At 31.4% G+C, this 22,365-nt stretch overlaps 1 protein-coding gene across 1 annotated transcript; it reads left to right on the top strand.

The window, feature by feature from the left end:
• Window positions 1-2,063: 2,063 nt before the first annotated feature.
• LOC130449555 (ras GTPase-activating protein 1) lies at window positions 2,064-21,270 on the top strand. The gene is made up of 10 exons (XM_056787447.1): window positions 2,064-2,701; window positions 4,663-4,918; window positions 4,979-5,190; window positions 7,934-8,236; window positions 9,437-9,786; window positions 12,350-12,541; window positions 12,660-12,858; window positions 14,638-14,868; window positions 14,928-15,212; window positions 19,607-21,270. The coding sequence occupies exons 1-10, from the start codon at window positions 2,219-2,221 to the stop codon at window positions 19,883-19,885; spliced, it is 2,790 nt and encodes a 929-aa protein (XP_056643425.1). The 5' UTR covers window positions 2,064-2,218; the 3' UTR covers window positions 19,886-21,270.
• The last annotated feature ends 1,095 nt before the right edge of the window (window positions 21,271-22,365 follow it).

Genomic DNA, 22,365 nt, shown 5'->3' with positions numbered 1-22,365 from the left:
CGCAACTCTATAATCATTCCAATTAAAAAAGCAGGTAAAGTCTTTCCGTCCAATCTCACTCACTTGCACTACTTGCAACTCTTTGAAAAAATAATCAATAGAAGACTCCAATGGTTCCTTGAAAAATACAAACTTATTCCCGACGCACAATCGGGTTTTCGACGTAATCAATCGACATACGACAACTTTGTTCTCTTGCAAACAAATATCTCCTCTGCATTAAATGACCATCAGGACGTCATTGCAACTATTCTCGACATTGAAGGCGCTTTTGACTCTATATCCAGACGTGCAATACTGAATAAACTTACTCGATACAATCTACAAGGTAACATATATTATCATTCATCCATAATTTCCTAACTGATAGAATTTTCAGGATTTCCGCAAACGGTAAGCTCTCCCATCCTCATCCACAAAATATTGGCATCCCTCAAGGTTCAGTATTAAGCTCTACTTTATTAATTCTCACAATAAATGAGCTATGTAACAACTTCCCATCTCCCGTAAAATATATCCAATACGCTAATGACCTAATCATTTATTGCCATGGTAAATACGTCCCCTCTACATGCCAACTGCTCCAAAACGCAATAAATCTACTACAAGAGAGATCCCCCTACCTAGGATTATCATTTTCCCGAAACAAATCCATGCTGATAAAAATCTCTCGAAGAACATCTATTCACTCACCTCAAATTTTGTTTGATAACTCCCCTCTACTTATTGTGAATCAGTGCAAAATCCTTGGTATGACTTTTGATTCTCGACTCAACTGGCATTTGCCTAAAGAGGCTGAACATAATTAAAACCCTTAGCCACCTTCAATGGGGCTCCAACGAAATTATACTGCTAAGAGTTTACAGAGCTCTCATACGCTCAAAGTTTGACTATGGTTGTTTTATCTATATTTCCGTTTCCAAGTCTAAAACTGACTTATTGAACTCTGTACACAACACCGCTCTTCGCCTTTGCCTTGGTGCCTTTCGCTCAAGCCCTGCCGCTAGTGTCAATGTTGAAGCTAATGAGCCACCCTGTCCTTAAGACGACAATTCGTCTTAACATTCATGACATCTACCAAACTCTCATTACTCTTGATATAACAATCTCTCTCATCTGGCTTCCATCGCACACTGGAATTCCTGGAAACGAATGTGCCGATCGCTATGCCAAAGAAGCCACAAAGAATCATCCTGAAATTCCAGTTCAGCTTGCCAATGATCTACTTCTCACCTTTCCCTAAACTTTTTGAATAGAAGCTGAGACAATAAAAAGACTCCCCAACCTCAAGGAGACACTTAACTGCCCGACGGAAATAAGGAAAATCGTGGAGTTTCTCAAAGCCAGCAAGCTGTATAAGAAAATGTAATTTAATATATGCATTGTAATAGATTTTGTAACAGTCCTCTATTTAACTTATGATTGTTTTTGTGTGCCAATTAAAAAAAATGTCCTTGATTAGCTTTCTTGTTGTGTTATAAGTTGAAAATATCCGTTCTCGTTTTGAATTTAGAGAAGTTATGGTAATATTTGGAGAGAGATTATTTTATTGGGGGAAATAGGGACATTTTCATGAGATATGGTTTATTTTAATAATGAGCTTGATTTAGGAAAAATTTTCCTCTTCCTCTGCGGAACTGAAATTGGGGTGATTTTTAGGATGGTTTCCTTTCATGTGACACTCGTGCATGCGTATTGTAATTGTAAATTGTAAACAAAGTTCGATGACCAAAGTCCTTTTAGGGTGTATTGACTACATGTTGCGTATAGAGGCGGATACAGCGAAGTCGAAGCTGTAGTATTTTCCGTCATAGTTTATTTGGCTAGTAAAAAAATTCACCAGATTCCAGGAAAACCTGACCGACGTGACGAGGTCCTATCGAGTGAGTTATGCAACTTATTATGATCTCTGAGTCCAATAGCATTTGTATGAAAGTCTATCTTTCCGACCATGCATTACTTCAATTAATGACGCATTCGAATGAAAATAATCAGAATGGTAATCTAACAAACTAAAAAAATGAAGAATGTGTCTTCTTATACGTCAATGTCAAAAAATTCTTGTCAATTGTATTGTCAACTCATAAAACGTCAATACACCGAATCTGAATATAAAACAATGTCTGAAAAACCATTTTAAGTCAATTAGTTTATTTAAGTCACCAAAAAGGTGATTGTTAATATAAAGCTTGTAATGTGCCAGTGATATAACTTGAAAATGGCTGATCTTATACGTGCCGGTAGTGGTCACAATCACGGTATACATAAAGATAAATTAGGGTCCCCAAGCACAGGAAGTGAAGATGGAAATGAACAAGAAACCCAGGGGGCCATCAAACCTGAACAAGAAGAACCGGATTTAGGAGACAGCGCACACTATGCTCCCCCTGAAACACAGTGGTACCATGGACGTTTGGATAGGTACCAAGCTGAGGAACGACTTTGGGAATGTAATAAATTGGGGGCTTATTTAGTAAGGGAAAGTGATAGAAAACCTGGCAGCTATGTTTTATCCTATTTGGGACGAACCGGCATGAATCATTTTAGAATCACTGCCGTTTGTGGAGATTTTTATATAGGAGGTAGACAATTTGTTTCTTTGAATGATTTAGTTGGGTATTATAAAGAATGTAGTGATTTACTCAAAAGGGAAAGATTGGTTCATCCTGTTCCACCCCCAGAGCCAGTTAATGACAAAAAGGTAATGTAAATTTTCTGCTCAATATTCTGTTGACTTTATACAAATATTAACAAAGTGCAATGAACTATGATTATCAGATGATGATTCATTTATTTCTCAATCAATACATTTTCAGAAAAAATTCCTTTAATCATATTTCATCTAAATAGTTCTGATATAATCGCTTAAAAATTATATTTTAACAGGTATTTAATTAAAACACTTCCATTTATCTCTTTGAAAGAGTAAGATTAAAGGGAAATATTATTCTTTGAAAAAAAAACATTTAATGTAGACAAAACTGTTTTCTTGTTATTAAGGTAATGATATAGGAACACACTAAATTTTTATATATATTTATTCATACTGAGTATTCAAAAACTTCATATTGAATAGATTTGAAAACAATAATAAGGTTTCATGGAATGTATATAAATTTACTTCCTCTTCTCTAAATGTATTACGGACAAAAGTATACTATTGTAAACATAGTCAGCTTTTAATAAAATCAAAAGCAGCTCATTACAAAGTCCTTTCTGGATACATTATAAAAAGTGACAATGTAGTAAGATATATAATGATTGGAATCTTCAATATCTTAATTTTTAATATTAACTCAAACTATGCATATTGATCTATATAATTCATCACCTTCAAATAAATTTCTACTTCAAATATGAATGGTTGTTTAAATAAGTAAGAAGCACTAATTCAACAATATCAAACCTGTATAATACCCAACCCTTATTAAATCACCCTTATTTTTATGTGGCCTCAAATATCTGCAAGTAATGCTTAGCAATAATGAGGGTACTACGAATCTGTCATACTTAATGCCTTGATGCCTTCAAGCTGTCAATATTAAGTAGATAATTACATAAGTCAAGATTTCTTCTTGTTCAATATAGATGAATTTTGGCCAAAACTTTACGCCAGATAGTGGCAAGAGTCAAGTGTCAACCCTTGGGAATGCAGAGACATTAACATATAACACACTAATATGTAAACATGTATCAGAATTTATTGTATCTTTTTATTATTTGTCATTTTATTATAATTAAAATTTAAAATGTGAGTAATCAGTATCATTACAGTCTACTTATGCAAAAACAGTTCTTGTGAGAAATATAATATTTTATTTCTTAATGGTGATTAAATTTGAACAACATGTACTCTTTTTTTTGATTAATACATATGTAGAAAGATAATTATTGGAATCTTGATAATCTTAATTATTAATATCATTAACTCAAACTATGCGTATTGATCTATATAATTCATCACCTTCAAATAAATTTCTGCTTCAAATATGAATAGTTGTTTAAATAAGTAAGAATCACTAATTCGACAATATCAAACCTATATAATATGTGGTCAAAAATAAAAACTACCATACATTAATTGAGATTTGCACATCACATTATCTAATGAAAACATAAATACTCAGATGTCTCTAGAATTTGTAAAGCAAATATTTTATTCTGGCTTCAAAACTGTTTATTTATATTTCACAGTCTCCTTAAGTTTCATTTTAAAGTGTTGCCTATCTATCAACGTTTTAAATCTGACCAAATGTATATTGGTCAATTTCTTTCTAGTATATATGGTAGCACAACTTATTTTAAATACAACGCCATTGCAGAAGGAAATTTTCCTGTTATGAGAGATTTCATGGTGACACAGTTGGTTGTTTTAATTGCCTACCAACATAGAATTTAATATATTAAAACTGCCAACAACTACATTTGGTAACTTCGGTTCTGTAAGCGGAAAGTTCAAAAGAATTGAATTTGCGATGAATTGAGAATGTTCACAACATTAGCGGCACATGGCTCAAACTTCTGATCCCATCAGGATTCCAAATAAACATTACATAAAAATATTTGGGCTGTGTGTATCTATGGAGACTTTAATCTATGACTATACAACTAATAATAATTTTGTTAGTAGAGTTATGTATAACAGTTTTTTATGTGTTTCAGAGAGTTGTTGCTATATTACCATACACAAAGATGCCAGATACTGATGAACTAACTTTCAAAAAAGGTGACATATTTTTTGTACACAATGATATGGGCAATGGTTGGTTATGGGTAACAGCTCATAGAACTGGTGAACAAGGAATGATATTTAGGGAACTAGTAGAAGATTTAGATGATAGTATAGATCCCAATACAGTATTTCCATGGTTTCATCCGAGCTGCACAAAAAATGAGGCAGTAGACTTATTAGTAAAAGGTACAAATCATGTTATGTAACTTATATCATAATAATCTAATAATTTTGTTATTAAAATAGCTGGTCCTGGTAGCTTCTTAGTACGACCTAGTGATAACTCTCCAGGGGATTACTCACTGTTTTTCCACATCAATAACCAAATTCAACGATTCAGAATTGAAAAAAAAGGTGTTAGATATTTAATGGGTGGTAGAATTTTTGAATGTTTAGACGCTGTTATTAATAGATATAGAAAGGAACAGATCGTAGAAGGGTACACATTGCAACATCCAGTAAGTGTGAAATGTTCATTAATTATATTATTTAAAAATGTTGTAAATGGTTAAATTGAGCATTTTCTTTAACAGTAATCATTATCAACTCATAAAATTGGAATCGAACAAAACTTTTAAGTGTAGCGGTGTGTTAATCTCAGTATTTTGACAATCTACTATTTGAAATCCTTGTAAATATTGTGAAATAATTGCTTGATTAACCGTTAATATGTCTAAGTAAAGCCAAAACTGTTTTTTGTGTCAATTTACTTTGATAGTACAAACATAACAATTATTTAGGTGTTGGCTCTCCCTATATTATAATACTCACTCGCCAGATTGGGTCGGGCGAATTCAACGATGGGCCCAGAACCCATCCTTGGTGTGGCTAAAAGCGTGCCATCGCGTGTCTCAATGGTCTATTTGCAAGTCGAGCTCATCAAAGACACCTGGCATGACACAAGCGAAGGCACCTTCGCGTCTCACACCACGATTTTTGCTCGTACTACTAACCGGACACTGTTATTTAAGACGTCATCTCCATACCTTGGGCCTCACGGACAATCCAGAGTGCCGTTGAGGCATGGAGGACAAAACCCCAGACCAAGTCATCGGTGAGTGCTCTGCAATTATACGTGCGTGGTTCAAACACTTGGACAAGCCTGGCTTAGCGTCACTAATCACATCAAAGTGTTCAAGCCAAAACGCCTGATAGGCTTCTCAAAGGACATTGGCCTTTGGTAATGTCAAGTGGGGCAAGATGGACCTATCTGAAGGCATATATTATAGATGAATTAAAACAAGAAAATCAAATGCTTAAACAAATAATAGCCAAACAAGAAGAAAGATGATTGGAAAATGTAGGAGAAATGAGGCGCAATAATAATACTATTTGAAAGCTCAGAAAATATATTAAAATTAGTCTCCACTGTATTGTGTCTGGGGTATTACTCGACTATCCACAGACTCCTAATTTGTTCAGATTACTTATTACTTGATTTTCCCAATTGCTTTTTGGTCTTCTTTTCTATGTGTCCTAGCCATCGTATTTGCTGAGATTTTTTATATCTAGTGATAGTCTCCTCATTTAAGATTTCTCTAATTTCTGCATTCATTAGGATTCTATAATGTCCATCACTCACCTTTCTTAGCCCATGTATTTTCTTACCGTTTTTCTTTTGAAGGTGTTAAGTTTTTTTCATAAACTTTTGTTAGATTCATTGTTTCTTCTCCATAGGTTATTGTTGGCTTTATTGCTGTTCTGTAGATTTTGATTTTAGTACATCTACTTATTTTTTTGCATTCATTTCCACCGAATTTTACTATCTTTTTGACGATCTCGTCTGGTCCTCCTGCTTTGTTCAGTTTCAATTTTTTAATGGTATCCTCTAATTATTTAATCGTTCGTCTCCGTCCATTCTGTCTATAAAAACCCCTTCTGTGTTCAAATCATTTTCTCCTAGAATATTTTTAAAGTGTTGTTCCCAGCCCTGCTATCTGCCTGTACTGTAGCTTTTTTCCTGTTTTATTGTTATGTGTATTGGTAAATTTTTGAGTAGTTTTTTCTGTTGTTCTCTTCTAATTCTTCCAATATTTTGTTAGTCCACACTTCTCTCTTGCTTTTGTTTAACTTTGTACTTCTCTTCATCAGTATTCTATATTTTTCATAATCTTCCATTTTTTTAGACATAGACATAAGTACCATATGAATACAAACTGTATATGGGACTTCAGGCCACATTTGTAGAAACTTAATTTTTGCTTCATTATAGTAAATCTCAAACATTTGTTTAGGATTCTATCCATATACCTTAGTTTTCTTGTTAGAACGAGACGGACCATGAAAAAGAAGACTGGAGACTGTTTCTTCTGGCCAACCTATGGAACCAGATAGCATCACATACAATGTTGGCGATTTCCTTGTTGTTGAACTTAAAGGAAAGAAATCAGTGACAAATTACATGTGCAAAAATACTCAGCTTTTGTATTGATGGGGACATAAAAGTTTTATCCTTACGAACATCTGACAAGGGAAAAACATTCAGATTCCCTAGAATTTTAGATGAGGCGAGCATTCAACGAGCAGACATTGTTCTCAAAGCAGATACTCCAGAAGAAAGAAAAGTTTTCCATTTTTTTCAAGATTTTTTCAAATATTTCTAAAGTGTCTTTGGCCATCCTTAATTTTCATTAGGTATTTTTAAAGTGTGATCTAAATGAGTTAATTAAAGAATTAAATTTGGTGTAATTCAAGTTTATGAAGATTTCTTTATAAAAATATACACTGAATAAAGTAAATTTAATTTTGTATTCCCTTCAATCCTGGTCCTTCCAACATGTCAGAGTTTAAAACTGCTCACACGGGGAATATGAACCTATAAACATAGGAAAATGTAGAGGGGGGCAAAGTTACCCCTATCATGGAGGTGACTTAGCCCACCCACTTTTTTATTTTTGGTGACAAGCTATAATGGTGTAATAGAAAAAATATTAATTCAGTAGTTTCAGATCATAGTCGCACAAGTAGGGTGGTTTTTTTTTCTGGAAAATTCATCTAAAAAAATCCGAAATTTGATTGCAAACTTTAAAAATGGGCATCGACGGTATATACAACAACAAATTGCTTTATCCATTGGATTTTCAAAATACCAAAGACAATCTTATTTTACTTAAAGTGTATATAGTGTGCTAATATGTTTGAAATCAACCACTGTACTAATTTTAATTGATATATTTTAAAATAATTACTCTTGTGCTTCAGCTTGTAGTTGATGGTTCGAAACAACTTGATTGGGTGCCTGAAAATCAAAAAGCCAAATCTGAAGCCGAAAAAATATACGCCACTCTCAGAGAATGTCGAGATCAAGCTGGTTTGAAAAAAATGAGAGGTATCAAACATCAAGGATACTTACACAGGAAATCTGACAAGGCTGCTAAGAAATGGAAACTATTGTATTTTGTACTTTTAGTAGATGGAACTGATACTCATTTATATTTGTACGATAATCCCAAAAGGACTAAACCCAAAGGACTAATAGATCTCTCATGTGCTTATTTATACCAAGTAAGTTAATAGAATATGTGAAAAAAATCCAGTCTCCATTCTGTTTGTTATATGAGTTACTAATAATAAATACTGTTGAAATTTTTTCATAATATACATTCCAGGAGCGCCTACAAGGGGGGATAGTAGGGGTACTTGCGTCCCCCCTCGGGAATCTGGGATATATTTTTTTAACAGGAAAATTTCAAACATTGAAAGTTGAATAATGAGATTTTCCAACATTCTGTTTATACCTAATTTTATTTGTGATAAATCTTTCTGTAATTGTGATATTAGGTAAATGTAACAAGACATCAGTCTCTGAGTATTTTAAGGTCAAGCATCGATACTGTTACAACACATTTGACCAAGGAAACCACACCCAGAGATCGTTGGCATGGAGCTCTTTATCTCTAATACTTTAACGTAGTAGCTATGTTCTTTGAATTCTTATAACATTATATGTATATGTATATATAGATTTGGGGTCTCGTATACACTGCCACCCAAAGGATCTATTGTGTCCCCCTTTCTTGCTGCCATACTGAGGAACCCAGTGTTAACAGCTGATCAATTAATCCCACTCCTTTTAAAAATTCTAAATGGCTTTAATTCCCAGAGATCTTCTATTTCAAGCGTTCCCAGGTGTTATAATGTTAAATACTTAACTACATTTAAGTATAGGCATTTGCATTTTTTTTTCTGTAAAAATCACTTAAAACAATTTTTTAATAATGGCTAAGGTGAAAGTAACAATTCTTCACTAAAATCTATTTGCTTAGACACTTGACAACAAAATCATCAACATTTTCCAATTTTGCCTCCGGAATCCCCTTGAATTGCTGTAGCTATCCCTGATACATAAAAAAATCAAGTAAAAACAATCAGAAGTAAAGACTCTAAGGATTATTTATTATTTTTATTAAAAGAATTATTATTGACAAAAGAAAACTTTACTTTTTCCATGCCAAGCTTCTGCTATGCTTGCAGTATGAACTTTTCATTGGGCAGTTTAACAGCCACATTAATACTCTTCTTTCCTTGATACTTCGGCTCTTTCAATTGTCTTCTTCGTTTAGAGCCGTCACAAATTGCTTCATAAAACTAAGCTTTATCTGGAAAGGAAAATTTTTACCCACAGTACATTACAAATAGAAAAAATGAATCCATAACCTAAAGTCTGATAAACAGGAAAAAAAATAATTCATATTTCAATTTTAGGTTCACGATAGCCTCTGGGAACGTTCCCATTGTCTTCAACTAGTAGAAAGGGCACTTCCTTGTTTGGCAACTGTTACTCACCTCGCTGCGCGCTCCACAGAAGATTGTCAAGATTGGGTGAATGCTCTTAAACCCCTTTGTGTACCCCAATTAAGTAAAGCTACATCTAAAGTGCCAAGATTAAGAGAACTACGTTGTCTCACATTACATATTATAGATGCACATCGGTTGCCATATAAATTAGTGCCACAACCATATGTTACCATACAACTTAACAATCAGGTTAGAGTTGCTAGAACTAGAACTAAATCAGGGCCTGATCCCGTGTGGGATGAAGAGTTTGTCTTTGAGTAAGTGTGCTCAATTTATTATATATATATATATATATATATATATATATATATATATATATATATATATATATATATATATATATATATATATATAAAATAAAGAAAATATTTAATACAATTGGGATTCAAGCTTTAAATTTTCTCTAAGACATTTTGAAAATTCTTTTCTTTTGTCTTTTCAGGTATCTGAAAAGGGTTTCTTTTGTACCTTTTTTTTACACTGTCTATCGTCTACAATCTTAAGTTCTTTCCAATCTCATCCCCAGCTCCTCATTTTTAGTCTTCTCTTTATTTTTTAATGATGTTTTCAGCCTTTATTATTTTCCATTAAATTCAGCTGTTTCTTTTTAATTTAATTGTTTTTTTTTTCACTTATTTTGGATGTTTTGATTTGGTTAGTGGACTGTATTTTATGTTTGTTGGTCTGATGTGATACTATGATTGATTTGAGTTAATTATTATATGAGTAAACCTGAAAGAATGTGCTAACTTTAACTTTTATTTTACTATACGTTTTTGACTCATATTTTTACTCAGTGTCATGTTTAAAAAAATAATGTAACGTTTTTAGTATTTATTTACTCTCTTTCTATTCGTAGGGTGAATTAATAAACACGGTCTCTTACGTTCTTAATTTATTTAAACACTACATTACACCAACTTATAATAATTCACTTATCACCATCACTTAACTAACTTAAATAATTTTTCTTAGACTGTTAGAATTGAAAATATAATAATACAACAATCAAATTAAAATTATAAATTTCTTTAATTTTTTATTTCATAGACCTTTTATATATGTTTGTGTTTCTAAATTGTCTTGATTTTAAGTCTCTTCTGTTTTAAAATTAGGTTTTTCATAGTTTTTGAAATTATATCGAATAAACTTGTATAACATATTTTTTTCCTCTATTCTCTTCAGATATTTCATTAATTTTTTTTGTTTTGTTTATTACTTTTTTATTTATTTCTCCTTTATTGACCAACTTCTGCTACATAATCATGTTCCACTATTGTTTTATTTAGTAAGTAGTACATTTTTGTTAATTCATTAACCATGTTAGCTACTTGTGCATCCATTATCTTGTTTTCTGTTAGTATATTTCCAATATATTCATATATCATTACTATTTCTAGAGTTTTATTCTTATATTTTATTTCTTTAATTTATTTATAGCTTTGATATCTGTTCATTATCACAACTCTGATTTTATTTATGATGATTTCAATTTTCATATTTCTGAAGACCAGAACTTCATTAGCTTTCGGATTTTATTTTTAGAATTTGCTATAAAGACTAATTTGTCAGGCTATATTGTCTAAGATTCCAAGATAATTATAAACATTAATGGACTCTAACTGTCCTCTCCTTTTATTCCTCTGCAATAACCACCTTATTTGTGTTTCTTAATTGTCTAGTATTTTAATTTCCAATACTATTAGTCATATTTCTTATATAATCATAAAGTCATAATGAATGAAAATGAATCAATAAATACCAGATATATTTATTTCTCTTTCTATTAAGTATATTGTGATAAACATATAATCATTGGTTTTTTCAATCTAAAATCTACTCTTTGTTTCAATTTTAGCTCTAATCAGTGTCTTAGTCTTTTTTCACAATTTTAAATAGAGTTTAATCTTTTTGTACCAAATATATCACCTTATAATTTTCCTATTGAGTTTATTGCCCCTTTTGATGAATATTTAATGTTAAATTATTTTCCGTTCCCTTAATATGTGCTATTCGATTCATGATTAATTCACAATTTTTCACCTTTAATCTATTCTCTCACCTACCTTATATAAAGTTGCCATTCCATAAGCATTTCCTGTTTTGTTTATCTTCTCATGTTATTTCTTATTGTTCTTCTCCTGTTTCTTCTAACTTTGCATCTTCCTCTTCAGTTCTTGTATGAAATTTGTTGACGTAGTAGACTCCATCATTGTTAGTCTTACCCCTGTTTGCAATTGATCGTTTTTGTTTTATTTCCTTTAATTTTCCATCCTGTTTGGTAAAGCTTTTCGTGTTATTTCTTATTATTCTTTTCCAATTTCTTTTAACTTTGTATATTCATTTTCGGTACTTGTGTGAAATTTGTTGACATAATAGACTCTCCAAAATTTTTAGTTCTACCCCTGTTTGTAATTTATTATTTTTGTTTTATTTCCCTTAATTTTTCTTCCTGTTTGGTAAAGCTTCGCATGTTTTTTCTTATTGTTCTTCTCCTATCTCCTTTAACTTTGCATCTTCCTTTTCGGTTCTTGTGTGGAATTTGTTGATAGTTTATTATTTGTTAATAGTTAATAGTCTCTTCATAATTATTAGCTCTATCCATGTTTGCAATTGACCTTTTTTATTTTATTTCCTTCAATTTTTTTAAGCTTATTGCATTGTTTAATAAAGTGATTAACTAGCAACCACAACGAAAATTCTTGCATTCTTCTATATTACATATTATTTTGCAATTAGAAGTTAATAGGAACTAAATTAGAATTAATTATAAATGTGGGTAAATTTTAATGTACTAACTCGATCAATTTTTCCATCTAGTGATGTGCCATGTGATATTGTATCATTCACTTTAACTGTTCACAATAAAGGTAAGAGAGGAAAAGAGCAGGAAGTGGCGGAACTCCATGTGGAATTATCAACATTAGGTAATGGAGAAGAAAGAGAAGAATGGTATACTCTCTCTGGACTAACGCCCATGGGCGAATGGGGATCATTAAGACTTAAAACAAGGTATATATCACAGAAGCATCAGTTCACTCATTATTTACTAAAAAAATCATGATCCTAAGGAAATTTTAAGTATAAAATCGTTATAAAAATATTACTAACTTTTAATTATCTTGATTAGGTATTTACATGATTTGGTTATGCCGGCAGAAGAATATAGTCCTCTGCAACAATTATTAATAGAACCTGGTTTAACGTCTGTCAAAACTTTAGCAGAAATATGTCACTCCGATAGAGCTCCTTTAGCGACAGCTCTTTTAAGAGTTTTCAGAGCAGAAGGAAGAGAGACTGAATTATTGAAAGAATTAAATACAGCAGAAGTAAGTTATTATTATTAATGTGACGTATCTAGGGCCGCCGCGGGTAAAAAAGAAACTAACTTATTAAAAGTCAAAAATGCAAAAACGCTATCTGTTCCATTCATTTTAGCGAGAAACCCTGACCAAAATTGTTGTTACAGCAATTTCACTGCAAACAGACCATTTTATGTAAAGCCTCCTTTGGTGGATGTAAGGGAAACGTTTCTTTCCCGACTAGAAACTAACATAACGCACCTCTCTACTACACTTTCTAAGACTAAGCTTATTAGTACGTTAAATTTGAACAAGATTATTCATGAACCAGTTTGTGATGTAGATTCATTGCAGTGTATGTCAGAAAACTGCTTTTAATGTCCTGATAGAAAACTGAAGTATGATACAACAAAGAACGAAATTCTTGCAAAATAACACCAATGGGTAAGGAAAACTGAAATTGTGGAAAAATCGGGAAAAAAAGTAAATATAACTAAGAATGTAACAGAAGACATAAAATCCAATGTAGAACATATAATAGAAAAATGTATCGAGACCAAGTATCCTTACATACTGGTGTGTTATCCAACTAAGTTAGAAAAGTCAAAATATAGATGTGGAATCTTTTTGCACAGTTTCAAACAACCTATTACACGGCCCTTCGGCAATTTGGAGTCATCTTCACTCATCTATTTGAGAACATTTATTTTTTTTGGACCTGCAATTCAATATCGCCAAAAACAAAATTTCTCCCTGACATGTACAAAACTATTCTTGAAGTATAATTTTGTTAAAATTACTTGGAATTTTTTGAGGCCGGACATGGAAAGGGGGGACAGACGGTGTTGGTGGCTTTCTTAAGCGAACTGCTGATCAACTTGTTGCTGTTAGGAAAGATATTCCTGATGTTTTTCATTTTATTAGTTTCTGAAAGACAGTAGCAAAGTGAAGTTATATATGTTACTGTTCCTACAACTCTGTTACTTTTATGCTCCTAATTTTAAAAGAGTGTGTGAAATATGAGAATAGAGACTTATTTAATATAGATTCCATACAAGAAGAATAACAAAATGGTTTTGTTTAACTGCTAGTAAATATATTATGGTAACAGAATTGTTATTTTTTGTACCCAGATCTAGTAAATCCTCTTAAAATCGAGAAAAAAGATCGCGGCCAAACGAAAAATTGCATTTTATAATGTTATCCACATAACATGAATACCTTTATATCTAAATTAAACGTAATTCATTTTTTGTTGAAATCTAGATTTAATGTCATGATTTTCTGCAACGGATTTTAGAATGACCCGTTTATATTTGATTAATAGTAATTTTATATGTTAAATATTTGTTTTGACTTTTACTTTAATAGCTACTTCTTTGAGATATTTGGCATTTTTTTATTGTTTATATTATAACTTTGGTGTTGGACTGATGTTTTGTTCCACATTCTATTTGAAGAGTAAACAATTTTTTTCAATGATTTTATTAATTACCTATGAACTATCTTATGTGCTAATAACAAAAACTGTAAGATGGAATAAATAAATGTACAAAAAAGAAGCTAAATTTTCATCTTCGTCTTAGAGACTGATGTTCCTATAACGCAAAAAAATCTTGATCCTTCTGGGTTAAATTGAATTATGTATAATAAAAAATTATTTGTAAACCAGACGTCAATGACCCATGTCATCAAATAAAAAAACAGTGTAAAATGAGTTGTTTACGTTAATAGGCAAGAGAAAAGTTCAGTTCAATATAAATGAAAATATAAAGATCCATTGCAGTAGATTTTTTTTCATTCTAGATATTAAGGGAAACGGAAACATCCACTTTATTTAGAGCTGCATCCTTGGCGACAACATTGATGGACCTATTCATGAAAGCAGAATGTGGTGGCTTCCTGCAAGCTGCTGTATTGGAAACAGTGTTGAGATTATTAGAAAGTAAGCAAAGTGCTGAGTTGAATCCAGCTAAAATGGAGTCTTTGGATGACGCTTGCAATAATGCTGAATTTTTATTACAAATTTTAGACCAGGTAAATATTTTACTAATTTAATCCAAATAAAAGTTTTACGTTTTCGAATATATTTTTAGGTAACGCTTAGTATATTTATGTCTCCAGACGCTTGTCCACGATCGGTACGATATATTTGTGGATGTTTGCAAAAAGCGGTCGTCGCAAAATGGCCGGATGAACGTTTCGTACGCACACGTGTCGTTTCAGGTTTTATATTTCTAAGATTATTATGTCCCGCCTTACTAAATCCGAGACAATTTGGTTTGGTAAGCGAACAGCCATCCCCATCGGCTACAAGAAGTTTGGTTATGGTCGCTAAATGCTTACAGAATTTAGCTAATTTGGTTGAATTTGGAGGAAAGGTGAGAAATTGAGAATTATATCTATATTTTTTACTACTATAGCCTGTTTTGAAACGTGGAGGACTGATTTGAATTTAAGTTGGCAATTCTGTAGATTTCTGATTAGTCAAATTGGTTTTACATCGTACTTTTGACATAAACTATTATTGACAATGTCATTGTTGACTTCATTGTACTTCCTAGTATGTAATTTCAAATGGTGTTGCGGGTTAAGGACTCAAAATAAACATGTCCAAGAGTTTTTCAAAATGCGAATGTTTCGATCTTTTATTTGATTTGGCATTTCAAAAAACTCTTGACAGTTGTATTTTGAGTCCTCAACCTGTAGCACCATTCGAAATTATTGACAATTTTAAACAAATAGTGTCATTTTGTAATTACTTGCGTTTTTGTTGTTGTTTTATTAAAATATAAAAACAGTTCTTGTCAGAACTAATTTAAAATAAACTCAGATATTCCAAGTATTGGCAGACCCAAAAATGGAGCTTTGTTGTGAAAGATATAAATTTTAGGTAAGCCATAAATTATAATAATTTTTATATGAATTGAATGATCCTTTATTTATTTTATGGTATGTACTATTAACATTACATTTTTAGATGGAGAAGAAATTACCTTAGAGCCATCAAACAGTAAAGGCGAGAATAGGGACTCATTTGTAACCTTGATGAAACCTGGCTAAATAAAAGTATACAAATTAAAACATATCGATAGATACATCTATTTGAGAGAAAAAAAAGATGCTTTTCTTAAAGGATTGTCTACAAGTTTGTAAAATCAATCTGGAAATCGCAAATTTTTAATAATAATTTCAATAAGATGCATTGCTAATATTTGAAATTAAAAATACTGTAGATATGAATGGTTTGGTATTTGAAAACTGGTTTTCTGAATTTCTAAAAAAAATGTCAGACGATGCTGCAATTATAATGGACAGAAAAGGTTCCCATATCTACATTAAAAAAAAAAGATATGCAATAATGGTTACAATCTAAAAATATACTATTTGATATGAATATGGTTCGATTTGAATTTATGTATATTATAAAACAACCTAAAGATAAGTTTAATTCATATGTTTGGAAAATGTGATGAAGATTCACTGATAAAATTGTGTTGCATATGTCATAAAAGAAGAGGATTAAATTAGATAGTATTGTGGATGATCTTATAGAACCGATAATTGTTTCTTTTTCTAGTGATGACAGTTAGGCAGATTCTCAGTGAATAATTATTTAAATCTTATATAAATTTTGTTGTTTATTTAATTAACAAATAATAAACAATGTGATTAATAGTTCTGATATACTGTAAAATATTTATTTGATATTTATTTGCGACAAATGATATTTAATAAAAATTATGCCAATAGTTGAATGATTCTAATTACTTAAATGCCATGTTCAGAATGAGGATTAACTGTAAAAGGTTGTTTATTGAAAAATAGGCCCTTTTTCATTCTATTTCGAAATTTCCTGTTTGATATAACTACCTAATGTTGCTATGAAATATTCCAACTAAGAAATCTATACAAAAAATTATAACAAATACATTATTCTGCCAAAGTGTATCATATTAAGATATTTTTGATGATTTATTCCTATTTTTAAATCAAATAAGTTCGTGTACTTGCAATGGAACATTTTCATATATTTTAGACTTTACCAATTTTTTATTAAACTCATCTTCATGCTTCATATAACTCAATTTTCGAAAAATAAACATCCTCTACTCTCTGAATAATGCAATTTTCGTCTATTATGGTTCTTTAATTCTGAATTATTTACATTTGATCAGAAACAACTCAGATATTATCATTGTTTTGAAATTTTATGTCATACCTTCCAATTTAGTAACCTTCTCAGTGATTTCTAGTGGTGTGATTTCAGATTTCCTAAAATGGTCCTCCTAGTTTAAAAACAGAGTATTATACTATACAATCCCACTGACAGTTGCATTATTTTCAATTTAACACTCTGACCATATTATCAATTATAATCAATATCAATTATAATACTTTCAATTTTTAAGCGCATTTTCTTCATACTGCCAAGAGTTTGTCACACAACCATTTTATCATTAGCTGTTTAGTAACCCCAATCATTATAATTCCGATAATTAAAACTGGTTTAAATACATAACCTCTCTAACGGCCGGTTTCAAAATCCCAAGCTTACTGGCACTTTAACTAAAGGGTCCCTTAACTTAGTTGTTAAAGTGAAGGGGTCCCATAACTGAATTCTAATAGTCTCTAAAGGAAACAAGCCCGGCTGTATTTTTAAAGTTTCTGAGAGGTATTACGGACAATATTCTGTCTGTCTGTCTGTCTAGGTTGTGCCATTGCTTCACATAATCTCCGCACTATTCAACTTGAAGAATATTTCTCAATACCTATAAAATCTCCCAACAGTTATCAACATGCTTCCTGTAGCTAAAAATCGCTAAGTCAGTAGAAGTTGTATAAAAGTTTGAATGCAGCCAACCCTAAAATGACATGGACAGTAAGATAACAATTTATTAATTATGGGAATCATACTTAGTGTTTTACTTATTTGTAGGTGGTCCTATTTCATCCCGAATTTGATTCAATAATGCCATAAATGTGGACTTCGTTATTCGAAATCGTTGGAAAAAATCCAAGACGTTGTATGTTTCCGGCTAGTTTTTCGGTCGGCATATTTTTCGTCTTCGGAAAATAATATTTTTCTCATCTGAGGAACTCAAGCTTAAACTTTATGTATCACGATATCTAGCCATTGTGCCATAAACCTTCTAGTTTTCAAAATTTTCCAAAAAGAAGCCTATATTTGCATTTGACGTTTACCGTTAAAAATTTCATTTTGCTTAAACAGCCTTTGTTTTTTAGTGAAAAACTTCCATATGACATTTTGGTGATATCTATTCTCTCTCAATTTCACTTTGTGCTTTTCCATCTCGATTTTCAAGACTTGTTTGACATTTTACCAGTCAGGTAGCAGTCGTCCCGATAGTTAACCATCCACGTACCAGTTAATGATTGTTGATTTTCTTTGAAAAGATTCACCACAATACTAATTAAGTGAAGCCTTTAGTCTAACCATATTTTTCCCGAATAAAAACAATACTTAGAATACTGAATTCTTTTTGTTTAATTTCCATTGTTAAAAAAACCCAGGAGTTGTTTTCAGTTAAAGTATTTAAATAACTGGTACTCAAATGGGGTGAACAATCAGTATTAAATTGAACGCCACCAGCTTTTTTAATGAACAGCATTACAATTAATAAAAAAAAGGCAAAAAAGCTGGAAACATCTCTGAATTGAATAAAAAATAAAAATTAAACACTATAAAAACTATCCCCGGACACGATTATCCAAATTAATATTTATTGTTAAGAACAATAAAAAAAGTTATAAAGTTAGAAATTTATTGAAAAAATAGTAAATTCTCATTAACTGCGTATCCTAAAAAGCAGTTATAAATTAAAAACAACTCAGATTTATTTATGCTGGGGACTTATCTATGGAAATCGGGATGGTTGTAGCCCTCAACTGAATTCCCAGTTGTTGGAGTTGAGTTGAATTTCTTTGTTTGTGATGTACTGATTAAATACTCTGGGTGTGGTTGAAACTCCAACCTGGCAGCTGTAGAACTGTGGAAAAAAATAAAATGAGGAAGGAAACACAAATGGAAATTACTGAAGAAGGAACGAGTAGAAAGAACAGATATGAATAAAAGTAGCTTATACTCTTAATATATAAAACAACTGATTTATATTTTTTTTAATATAACTAAACAAGAATCTGTTCTATTCCCCAAATAAATAGAAAATGCGAATTTATATAGAACTTACCAGAGAATATAAAGATTAAAATCACCACAAATTTACTATAATTTACTTTGATTTAAAGTGTAGATAGGTAGGGGTTGAATTCGATAAATTCCAAGGTTTTATTGAATTTCTCGAATAAGTGTGAGGTCGATAAAAAATTAATTTATTCAAAACTCGAAACTTATAATAAATAAATCTGAAGTGACTACTTTGCCAAAATACGTGAACAAAGAAATATTCAAAATGTTTGAAAAACGTAACAAGCCGAATAGCATGTTACACGTTTGAAACATGATGTCTACATCAAGGAAAATATATAAAAATATAATTAATGGCGACTTCTAATCGACAGACTTATTGATCAATGGTATGTTTATCAAATATTTTGGATTTTTTTTTTGGTTGAATCATTATTATTCTCTACTTTATTTGAATCCTCAGAAAAAGTTTGAATTTATTGGTTATTGGCTAGGGTTTGCATTTTGAAACATTAAACATCTGGATTTGAGTACATAAATGTACATAAACTATTAAATTTATCAAATGTCTAAAATGCACTGTTTATAACAAGTTTTCCCTTTTAGGAACCTTATATGGAAGTGGTAAATCCGTTTATACTCAAAAATAAAGAACGTATGGTTGTCTTCCTTGATCAGCTTTCCATGGTAGGAGATCCAGGAGAACCGCGCATCACTACAGTCCCAGATACTGCCAAAGAACTAGCAACTTTACATCACATATGTGTGGCACACATAACTGAATTACAAGCTGTTGGTAAATTGAATTCCAACATTAAAACTTTGGTGACTGTGACAGATATGTTGGCCAAACACAAGCAGAAATATTTGGAAATGATCAGATAGTAGAATTGATAAATGAGTTTTGTTATTGATTTTAATTGATGAACTGGCAACGATGAATGCATTTGGGAAGCTTACTGGCAATAACATTATTTTATCAAATAATTCAATTTTTAAAGCGTCTGCATATTGTTCATTATGCAAAACTCATTTGAACCCATTAGCGCCCGGAATTATTTTTATTTTCATATTTATTGCTCTATATTGGTTAGAGTATTGATTATAAAAATTATTAACAAAATAAATTTAATCGAAAACAATAATATTAGCTGTTACCATATGGTATCACTGGGGCGGTTAAGGTACAATGAATTAACACAAAAGCACATCTTTATGCTTTTGTAAATTAAATCTTATATTATGTAATATCATTAGAACAAGTGTAAATACAAAGCTACATAGATACATATGGACGTGTAAATGTTCACTAATTTGAGTGATTCTGAGGAAAACAAGGAACACATAACATAACATCACACTTTATGCACATGGTTCTTCCAAAGGTTCTGTACCAGCACACATATTCTCCAATGTCTATCACTATTCTTTGTTATTCCTTAGACTGTTTTACAATTTTGATATTATGGCTATTCTGTTCCAATGAACTTGATACATAACCATTTCCCTAGGTGTTAAAATTGTTTTTGCAAGCTCCTGCTACAGTCAAAAAACCCGATTTTTCTTTGTCAAATATAGTACCGAACCGATCCTTCTTTAGTGCTCTCCCTTTTTCCTTCATGGACTGAAAAATTGAGAAGATATCTAGTAACAGAGCACGATAATGCCAATATTTTAAAGCCTCTCTTTATTAGCTTTTGAGGTATCTACTGTTTCAAATGTGCTCTGCCCTCGAAGGCAACCATACTCTCATCCACCGTCATAAGCTTTTTTGCAAATGGGTGATTATGGGCCTAATTTTATATAATCTATCGAACGTTTCATCACCTTTTTACAGCATAGAATCATTGTCATTGAGGTGAAGGAGACGAAAGAATTTTTAGTATCTTTAAACTTGATATTCTGTGATTTGCAATATTCAGGTCTGTTGACCAATAAATTCGAAGACATAGCAGTGGATTCAACCCCATAATAGTTATCTCCAATGAATGCTTTCAACTCTGCCAAAGTGAAATCAAGTGCATTTTTTTCTGTTGTGCATAGCGATATTTCACTATTAATTCTAAAAAATCATCGCCAAGGACATTTGAAAAAATATTTATTGGCGACTGGTTTGTATGCCTTTTTGGAACATATGTTCCTGAAAAGATGAAGGTTTCAAAGCTGTGAGGTATATACGGACTTTTGGACCAAGGATAATCATGATCATTAGTCGGTGGCGGCTCTGACTGAACAAAACTAAACTGGATTCTATAAAAAATGAAAAAAAAGTCGCTGATTTCGTAAATAATTTTATTGTTGAAAAAAAATTGTGTGTGTCAGCTCCGACGCACGACTAGAGTTTACTCCTTAAGTTCGATAGTCTAACCAGACGCAAAAAGAGTTTATTTAACTTAAAAAAGATTGATACTGTATAAAAGGGTAAATTTGTTAATTAATGAAAATAATATACATATATAAATATATATTTATCCAATTTATTCATTTCATATACATTTATTATAACTAATCGACGAAATATTTTACATTAAACTTTCTACAATAGTCAATTTCAGATGTGCATAAATATATCATTAGGAATGTTGATAAATTATGTAATTATTATTATCAGACTATTATCATTTTTTTAAATATTAATTTAATCAACATTGTCTGCATTATTAATTACAGTGACAAGTGGTTTATGGTAACTAAAATAAGACACATGGACGTTCGTATATACGTGGTTCACGAATCTTGAAAATACCGCATCAATGGTTGTACCATACCTCGTTGTCCCCATTGCTCTATCAGAAACAATATCTAAATTCAGTTCAGATTTTAAAAATTTTATTAATGTCAATCCATCATCTTTATTAAAATCGCCACTCAGTACGAGCGGCAGTAAATGGTATTCTTTTCTAAGTAATTTTGATCCACCTTCTGTATAAGACAATAATGCCTCATGAATGAAATCTATTACATCATTAATCTTTTGATTAACAGGAATGTAAATCGAAACTATAACAATGTGATTACCGTTAGGCAAAGCACATCTCGCAGCACATATGTCTCCCAATGAAGAATGTGTTTGACTGTAATGCATACTGTTTTTTAAGAGAGTATCATTACTGCCAGTAAGTACATGGTGTGAATCATTAAAATTTTGATAAATGCTGACCCCGCCTCCTCGATTAATGTGAGGTCGTCGATATTGGGATATACATCTGAAATTTTCAATTTCAACGGATTCCTCGTTGCGAAGCCATGTTTCTGATAATATTAAAATATCTGCTTTTTGTACAACGTTACCACGGAGATCACGTGCATGTGCTTGGAGACTTTGGCAATTGAGTGAGAAGAGAATCATGTTTCCATCATTTATT

The sequence above is a fragment of the Diorhabda sublineata genome, chromosome 10, assembly GCF_026230105.1.
Source record: "Diorhabda sublineata isolate icDioSubl1.1 chromosome 10, icDioSubl1.1, whole genome shotgun sequence".
Lineage (NCBI taxonomy): Eukaryota > Metazoa > Arthropoda > Insecta > Coleoptera > Chrysomelidae > Diorhabda > Diorhabda sublineata.
This window is presented reverse-complemented; position numbering and strand designations above follow the sequence as displayed.

Excerpts from the sequence above, each read along its gene's own strand:
- LOC130449555 (XM_056787447.1), top strand. The coding sequence starts at position 2,219 with ATGGCTGATCTTATACGTGCCGGTAGTGGTCACAATCACGGTATACAT. Across the intron at positions 14,869-14,927 it reads TATTACAAATTTTAGACCAG|GTAACGCTTAGTATATTTAT; the intron begins GTAAATATTTTA and ends ATATATTTTTAG. Across the intron at positions 15,213-19,606 it reads TGGTTGAATTTGGAGGAAAG|GAACCTTATATGGAAGTGGT; the intron begins GTGAGAAATTGA and ends TTTCCCTTTTAG.